General features: G+C 39.2%; 1 protein-coding gene across 1 annotated transcript; it reads right to left on the bottom strand.

Annotated features, from left to right (window-relative positions):
* Window positions 1-2,938: 2,938 nt before the first annotated feature.
* brf2 (BRF2 general transcription factor IIIB subunit) lies at window positions 2,939-8,333 on the bottom strand. Its single transcript, XM_010736118.3, has 4 exons — window positions 7,984-8,333; window positions 6,357-6,416; window positions 4,813-5,134; window positions 2,939-3,960 (listed from the first exon to the last, which is right to left on the bottom strand). Exons 1-4 carry the CDS (start codon window positions 8,138-8,140, stop codon window positions 3,156-3,158), a joined length of 1,344 nt encoding a protein of 447 aa, XP_010734420.2. The 5' UTR covers window positions 8,141-8,333; the 3' UTR covers window positions 2,939-3,155.
* Between the last annotated feature and the right edge of the window lie 1,053 nt (window positions 8,334-9,386).

The following is a 9,386-nucleotide window of genomic DNA, read 5'->3' on the forward strand; positions in this document are numbered from 1 at the left end:
GAAGAGAAAATGAGGTCGTCAGTTCAAACTGTGTTTGAAAATGATCACTGCACATGTGGTTCTTTCCACTGGTGCACTGATGTCAGAGCTAATCCTCATATGTTGCGCCTTCTTGGAGCTCTGAGCTCTCTGTTTTCTTAAAGCTTGTAGTTGATGAATATGCACCATAACATATAATTTATCATATATATATTATTATATCTTATAATTATTTGTGACGCCAGTGTTCAGGGTGAAGGTTGAGGAGGTGTGGTTGTCTAATCTAACAGACTAGGGTCTGTTGGTCTGAAGGTCCAGTATCCAGTTGCAGAGGGAGGTGCTGATGTCGAGGTTGCTGAGTTTGGTGATTAGACTGGAGGGAACGATGGTGTTGAATGCTGAAGTGAAGTGGATGAACAGCATTCTCACATAGGTGTTACTGTTGTCCAGGTGGGAGAGGGCAGAGTGTAGCCCCATGGAGATGAATTAGAGAGGGTCCAGTGTGGGTGGTGGGCTGGTTATGAGATGAACCAGGAGCAGCCTCTTGAAGCACTTCATGATGATGAGGGTGAATGTAACAGGAAGGCATTGAGGCTCGTTGCAGTTGAGTGTTTAGGCACCGGCACGATGGATGTGGTATGCAGGGACAACTTGGGCCAGTGACAGGGTGGAGATGTAATTTATTTGTACAAAATGTGCAAGACCCCATTCATGATTGACACGAGTCAAGTTTAGTACAGTCCTAAAATAATCAGAATATCCACACCCCGTCATCAATGTGTTGTCAAGAACTGGTAACAACTTGGCTGGTTGTTTTCAGATCCATTATTTGCTTTGCATTATAGCTTTCATGCCAGCTGTTCTGTATTCTCTGTATGCATATTTATCGCTTTCCTGCAGCCGGACAGTGCAGATTCATTTTGCTACTGTTGCTAAAATAATAAACCTCACCTCCTCCTTTAACAGTGGTATAATTGTAAAACATACTGTATGTGTTTTCTTGTTTGAAGGGACTCACTGATTGAATGGTTTCAGGTGCACACTGTACACGGTGTACTCTGTCCCAACTGTAAATTATGTATATGATTTGTAGTGTGACATGCAAAAACGGTATCATTTGATCTGTAGCCTGCACTAACAATACACTGTGGAAAAATGTGAATAAAATACCGTGATTAAATGACCTCTCTACTTCAGATCAATCTTAGTGACTGACAGGACATGATATCCAACTTGGTCAGAGTGCAGTTGCACTGTGGATTTCACTAATTAAAAAAAGCAGCAGCAGCAGAAGTGCTTCTGCATATCAACTAAGACCTGTTTAAGACACTGAAACAATGTGAGAATTTATGGTGCTCATTGGCCTTATATTCACCCTGTGAAATAATAATTTAGAGCAAGTGTTTCTGTTCTTCATGTGTTCATTTCTCATCTAAAGGTCAGCTTCATGCTGCGAAACCATGTGTGCGACTTTACATTTTACTTTCGGTCTTAACGCTGGATTTGCTGCATATCTCATATGTACCTGTGGTAGGTACAGTAACATTACATCATGACCTATTATCCCAGGTAACACTTAAAACAGCCAGAAACAAAATGAAGTATTACACTTCATAAATCCAAGGAGCTGATGTTAATTTAGCGTTGCATATTTGCTCTTTTCTATGAAGGATTTTACAATTATGTCACGTACCGTGGCTATGAAAGGAAGTTTTTTTACTAAGTTTTAAGTTCTGAATTCTGAATTTTAATAGTGTAATTAGTTACACAATACTCACAAAGTCACGCTGACATTTTCAGTGAATTTATAAATGACAACGGAACTTTTATTAAAACTTTTCAGGTGCCTACTTGTTGGCAGGGAGACATTTAATCGGCACAATGAAGGCTTGGCATAATAGAGTGTGAGACAGACATTTTGATTTGTCATGGAAGGGAAAGCCAAGGTATTACTGATAACATTACAAATTGATCAGTTCTACTCAAGTGTCTCAGTAAACCATGCCAGTGTTGACAGCGAGCCAGCATGAACAATACCAGCAATCTGAAACTAAAGCAGCTAAATGGAATTCAGTTATCGTTCGTTTTATTATTTACACCTGTGATTTCCTAAATGTCTTCCGTAAAAAGATCTATTATAAAAGTGTGCACAATCATGTTTATTCATGTCTACATTTAATTAAATTCAAGGCATAAAATAACAGATTTAAATCATGTTGATGCCACACTGACTTGTCATCAGTTGAATGATGTCTGTAATTTTCACTCTGTGCTTTGTACGTAACTTTGTTCCCCGGGTATGATCACCTGCCACCAAATATTTCACCTATTTTGCTGAAACTGGTTCATAGTTTATGAAAATGTTTTCTCCTTTCCCTCTGATGACCTCGAGCTGCTGTGCATCAACTCTCTTGTGATCTACAGAGTTTTGTGATAGACAGTAAAGTACACTGCTGTGAACTGTAGCTGCTGTTTGTTTGCAGGACTGTCCAGACGAGCTCAGAGCTCCAGGGTAGTGTTAGTGTTTGTACCATCTGGGAAAGGAGGTTTGGGCTAATGCATACAGGGATTTGTCCCAGAACCAGAACTGGAAAAATGGGCAAGGAAGTAATGAGAAGAGAAAAGGAGAGAGTGATCGAGCAAGAGGTCGCTGGACACGATTACACCTTTTTTAGTTGTTGGTGAGAGCTTTGAAAGAAGAAGTGGGGATCCTCGCACTGCATTTTTCACTTATCGCACATGTCCAGTAACTTTGTTTTATTTGTAAAAGGCAAAATTACATAATGTACACAATCTCTTTCAATTAAAAGTGAACATGTATTAAAAGCAATAGTTCTTGTGGGCTGTAAAATCTCTCAGCCTTCCATCTTCACTTCCAGGTGTATATATCCATGTAAATGATCATGTATATCTCTAGATGTACTTCTACTTAAATCTGCCAGTAGTTTTCATATTAAACTTTCTCACATATACTCATCTGTGTCCAATAACTTAAGATTTTTTATCCTTTCAAACAAAAGCTTTATTTGCAAGTCAACAAAACATAAGCAGCAAAATGAACACTAAGTCGAGAACCAAAAATACCAGTACCATTAGAACAGGACTGTAATTAAGCTTACATATCCAGTAACCTAAGAAGTAAACACTGGTCTCTATAAATATCTTGTCATGACTTCTTACTTCTCAGACGAGGACAGTGTCTTCTGTGCCAGAGCAAATTCTCGAGCTTCCCGAGGAGTACGGATGTATGAGTCAATTTCACTGTCAGATATTTCCTCATCACCGGTCACATCCTTGAGTTCAGTTCGCTCCACTCTCCTTATCTTGGCATGAATCACACACGGGGGAGCAAACAGCAGTCTCTTGCCCCAGTTTGGTGCAGGATCCTGGTTCTCCTGAGTATTACTGTGCAGCTCAGGTACTGTGCCTAGTACATTGGCCCTTTCGGTATTCTGTTCACACTGTTGCCCAGAAGATGTACTTTGAGTGTGCTCTGTAAGCTCAGGGATTTTCACAGGGGCAGTCTCCTCAGTTACAGAGTCGTCACCGCTGTCCTGTTCCTCCTCCAGCAGAGCCTTTTGGGTTCTCATAGCCCTCCTTAGCAGGGCGTACCTGTGCTTTAGTATATCTTCCATCAGCTGAACAACATTACTTGGATTCACTGCTTCTGTGACCCAGGGGATCTCCTTACCCAGTTTACACAGCATCTCCTTCATCTCGATTATTCTAGTCAAAGCAGGCCTTTGCTTATTCACTTTGGCAATCTGACAGAATTTATCTAGGGTAAATTTCAGGCGTTGCTTGATGGGCTTCAGGGACTGCCAGGCCAAATAGATCGCTGCCATCATGATGGGGATGTGCTTCCGGCCAGACACAATCCAGGCATCTGCTGCCAGCTCCACCAAGGCCACGGCACGCTTGGTCAAGGCCCTGTAGTCCTCAGCCAGTTCTTCGGGAACATGTTGAGAACTAATTTTATACCTGAAAGAAAAACATTCTCAGTAACCATGGACGTCTTGTGTCTGACTTAAAGCACTGTTGGATTTCTACTGCCTGTAACCTGGTGCCTGGTAACAAAAGCACTTATTTTAAATTTAACTAACCAAATAAGAATAACCCCAATCCACTTGTGAACATGGATAACTTAAAATAAAAGCTAAAAATTCCTGCCTGAAGCATGTTAGAGCATAGGCTGTAACATTAGTTTGACACGAGTTGAGAAGTTTTTTGGGAGAATAATATCTTTTGTGTCAACTGAAGCATCTTCTATCAGAGAATTAAAGCAGTTACAGGATGTTTGAGTCAATAACAAGATAACAAGAAGAAGTAGCAGCTGGATTCCAGCAGGGAGATGGTTTTCTCCAGCAGGCAGCTGAGAGAGTTCAACCATCATCAGAAAATGATGAACGCTCAGTGGGTTTTTTCTATAAATGATGTGAAAGACAGTCAGGATCTACGTTGTTACTCTGCACTCTGCTGATATGGTAGCATCTGACAGACACATAAACCTGTTTGGGACTTTACAAAAGCAGATGTGCACTGCTCTTCATAACTCAAAATCAACTGTAGGTTCACTGTGTGGTTTTCACTCCACTTCACCATCTCCAATAAAATGCTGCACACAGCAGCTTCCCTCAGCTTTTCAATGGGAAGAGAATAAATGCTACAGTCAGTAAAAGGCCAAACAGGCACATGTGATTCAGTCAAATTTAAGCAAAGCAAGTCAAAGTGAGCTATTCTCCTAATATTCCTTCATATTTTAAGTCAGTCTTCTATAAATTCAGCCTCGTCTGTTTAACACAGGACTTAACATTCAGACTGTTCTTAACTTACTCCTGACTGTGCGCTTCGATTACATCAGTGATGCTGAAGACGGGAACACTGATGTTAAGAACGCTGACCATCTCTTTAAAAACCGCTCCCACCGCCGCCGGGTCAGCATCCAGCAGGCAGCTGATGGTTGTCAAGGTGATGGGCCAATCATGCAGTCTGCAGCTTACGAGTACGGAGCAAGCAGCGAGAACTTCTTTCTTTTCAAGGCTCACGTTGAGGAAATTTTCATGCTGATAAGCCCGGGTGTAATAAGTCTGTGAGAGGTCCTCGACCTCTCTAGTGACCCTGAGAATTCGACAAATGGCTGTCACGCGCTGCAGACCTGTAAAGACATGAAGATGAATAAGAATGTGAGAACAGCAGGATCAACAATAAGAGCGACAGCCCTTCCACCTCTAGTGGACCATCACAGAACCTTAAATACATACGGTAGTTAACAGCAAGAGACAAAGATGATCCCATTGGTATTGTGCCATGAATTACACGTTTGTCAATTTAAATCAAGTTTTATAACGAGGTTCAGGAACAAGAACCACATCTTGAACTCAAGTACTTGAGCGCACCTCATCCGTTCACTCCCTCTTTGACTTTTTCTTTTCTCCACCTCTCTTCCTTCTCTCTCTTTCATTCAGACACAGGAAACATAGGGGCCCTAATACACAGAGTGAGTAGAGTTTGAACTACCTCCCGGTTTCCTCCTGTCTCCCTGCTGCCAGCTGACAACGAACAATTTCCAAATGTATCAATCCAACGATCCCGATTTCTCCTCTTTTCCCTTATCCCTTCATCCCTCATCCCTCCTACAGCACGCCATCTTAGTTCACCTTTATTCATAATATGCACTAAACCTGTCTAAATCTAAATCCGTATTGGTCTGGTCCTTGTTAGTGAAAAGCTCTAAAGTCAGTGTGTGGATGGAAGGAAATGGAAAAACCCATTAGATGTTATGGGAGTTAATCTTACAACTTAAGTTGATAACAATTGTGGCCAGATGCTTGAATCGCAGACAATGGTTTGATTTGGCTCCATGTATATGTGGACAATTGTGGCATCATTTTGCCTCCTCTGTGTATAATTATGTCTCCTCTATTATTATTTTTCTTGTGGACCAGTTCTGTGATGTTATGGATCTATGTTTGTATTCAGGCGGAATGAACTGTTTAAGTATAAAACCTTGAGAGCACAATATTAGAAAGACTACACACCCAAAAGTCACGTAACTGACATCATAATGTGTTCAACACTTACTGAAACCCCGAAGAGCTGGTCCTGCATGCTAGCTCTTACAGAACCAACTAACCCTCACAGCCCTCACCGTGTCCAGACTTGTAGTGATTTTCACCTCTTTGATTACCTTTTCTCTCACTCTGAAGAAGGAGTTGAAACGTGTTAACTTTTTTTTAGCACAATTCAAACTGGATAAAAAAAATATATATATTTGTCTCTTGTCACTGACTCCTGTACGTATTCTTTTTTAAATTTAAGTCCCATGAGGGACTTCACCTCTCTAACAACCAAAAGCTCCATCGTAGAGAAGATCTCACCTTTTCTCAGGTTCACACAAGGTTTTTTGGCTGCAGATGTGGTGCGACGGTAGCTGACATCTGTAAAAAAAAAAAGTTAAAAGCACACAGAGTCAAGGCAAAGACAAAAACTAATTTTAGATACAAGATTCACCGTCACACTCTCAATCTCACGTTTCTTTTCCCCACTGGGCAAAGCAGACAATGTCATCACAGCCCCAGAACCCTTAGGGGTCTTGTTCAATGTTCAAATAATAAAAAAAGGACCTCAGGGTGATTGCTTCATTTTTACCCTTTGTCAAGATGTACACGGTGCAAATTCATAAATTAATCTATCTTTAACCAAATTACCACTAAAACAGCGAGCCCATGGGTATATTTTGCCTCAGAGGCCTCTGGTCATCGTCACTTACCTCTACGGGCATCTAGCCAGACAGACAGTTTCAGATTTATTTGCAGAGATGTGTCTCTAAAATGTGTGTCTTCACCTCGATAAAATGAAGGTGAATAAGATTGCTTTTGGTGCTTACGCTACGGAAAAAATGACATTTAACGAAATAAATAGCATCTTTTTTCACAGCTGGTGCTGTTGTATGTGTCATTATCCCACTAAATAATGTCAATACAACAGATTTAAGAACATGATGAACCCACAAGAACACAGCGACCGCAGTGAAGCGTGTCCACGCCGACAAAACAACATAAAAAATACTCAGAGAGTGCGAGTTCTTCTGGAAAGGCATTTAAGTAGAGGGGCAAATTTGAATAAGATCCTCGTGTTTGTCCCTCCTGGTGGAGGGTAAGTCAATTGTGTACTGAAGATAGCTCTGCTGCTTTCCAGTAAAATGTCTTTGCTGTTTTAAGGCCATCAGCAAGGTTTTTGGTGGAGACTTCAAAGTGCACTAAGTTGTATTTTTATTAATAATGATCTACACTGGCGCCGTGGCTACCTTAGAAAATCAAATATTCTGTCTCCTGTTCAACTGGATTAAGCCCTCCCTAGAGCTAATATTACCTTATTATTATTATATTCTATATTATATTAATTATATTTATTATTACTGAAGCTTTCTGTGATACAGCAGTACAGAAATGCCAAACTAGATCTTACAAACAAACATAATTTTTGGCCACCAGAGAGCACTGACAAGTTGATTTTGCAACTGTGATACTGTATATTCTGCATATTGTGGTCATTTGAGGTCTGTATGTATGTGTTAATGTAAAAAAAAAAAAATTATACTTTGGCATTGTGCCTTTATTTAACAGCCAAACATTAGTATCAACCCCAAAAATTAATGCCGGTAACATTAATGAGACTTCTCAAGGTGTGTGTGTGTATATAATAATAATTATATATATATATATATATATATATATAAGAATTTCACATGTATACTTTACACCAGGGGGAGAAAGAGCTTATACTAGTATATTTAATTGTTCACAAATATATTGTTATTGTTATTAATACTGCCTGAGCTCACTGTGAAAGGCAACAAAGATGGTTTTCTTCGAGTAAATTTATATATATATATATTATATATCTACACACCAAAATTAACAAATTCTAAATGTCTAACAATAATATCTGAAAAACTTAATAAAAGAGTATTCCCAGTAATCTCCAGGACTCTGCTCTTCGTACCTGAAGTACCTGAACCTCCGCCTGGCTCATGGTTCAGCGAGCCCTCGGCCACCACATAGCCGCAGTCCACGCACACCAGCTGGGTCTGCGCGTACAGGTCGTCCCGCTCGATGTTCGCAGAACCGCAGCCCGGGCAGCTCGAACCCGCACGAGACATCTCACAGAGAAACTGCCGCCGCGCGCGGGCAGCGGAAGATAACTAACGGTAAAGATTTGTTTTAAAAAAGACAGGTGATAATTATTGTTAATTAATCTGAAATGACTTAATGTTACCAGCTCTGTGAGAATATTATGAACAGCTGATCGACGACCAATAAACGTTTCTGTGGCGTGTGTGAGTAAAATGTGTCCGGGCAGACACAATGTTATGAATGTTGATGGTTCCGCTTGGTCTTGTCATAAACGTGCTTACACTCCAGATTACAAACCTTCAAATAATTATGACTTATTGTGAATACAAAGAAAAGAAACTATGCATTATTGTCAACCTCTATATTTTATTATGTAATGTAAATTTCAAGATTCATCACCATCATTTAAGCTATTTTTGATTGAAGTTGATTATTATTTTAAGTCTCTTAAGTTAATTACTAATAAAAAAAAGTCTATGTATAATGAATATTCATGCAGATATTTTCAACCAGTAACCTCTCACAACAGTTATAACTAGAACTTTATTTATATATAAGATTACAAGTCTGTCACATCTAAGTTTTATTTTTGCTTTTCTGTTTTCATGCTTTTCCCTTTTGATCCTTATTATACTATCATGTAACTATGCTGGTGCTATGTTACTATTGTACAATGTGAACTAATATGACTGAATTCTTTATTTGTTTGTTTGTTCTTTCAACCCCCAGAATAGCAGAACATTCCGATTTTTGTACACAAAGGTCTGGTGAAATAAATAAATAAATAAATAAATAAATAAATAAATAGGAAGAGGGAAGGAAGCACAGTATAATGTCACCATATCTAAACAAAACTCCAGAAACAAATAAAAATACTACAGTATGTTGTGTTTTGTGCATTATGTAGAAATTTGCTTTCTATCCAATTTTCCAGAAGGTAGTAGCTGGGTTAAACAGAGCAAAAAGGAGCTGGATCAGTGGACAGAGCTTCTGGTGCCTTGCAGAAAATGAAGGGTCTCTCTAACTCAGCTTTGCTAAAGCAAAGTGTGTTTTCAGTTAAGAAAACAAATAAATCGTCTTCCTCTTCATCTTGTTTTTCATGAATCATGGAGAAAGTATTTTCTTACAGATTACATTTGATTTGTTTCAGCCCTGTCAAATATTTACCAAATACTTAAAAGTAATTGAAATACATACATTTCAAATACAACTGACAGAAATAAATTGTCAGTTAGTAAAAACAAGAGGTTCTCCATTAATAATGATTTTTGT

Source organism: Larimichthys crocea, chromosome IX (genome assembly GCF_000972845.2).
Source record: "Larimichthys crocea isolate SSNF chromosome IX, L_crocea_2.0, whole genome shotgun sequence".
Classification (NCBI taxonomy): domain Eukaryota; kingdom Metazoa; phylum Chordata; class Actinopteri; family Sciaenidae; genus Larimichthys; species Larimichthys crocea.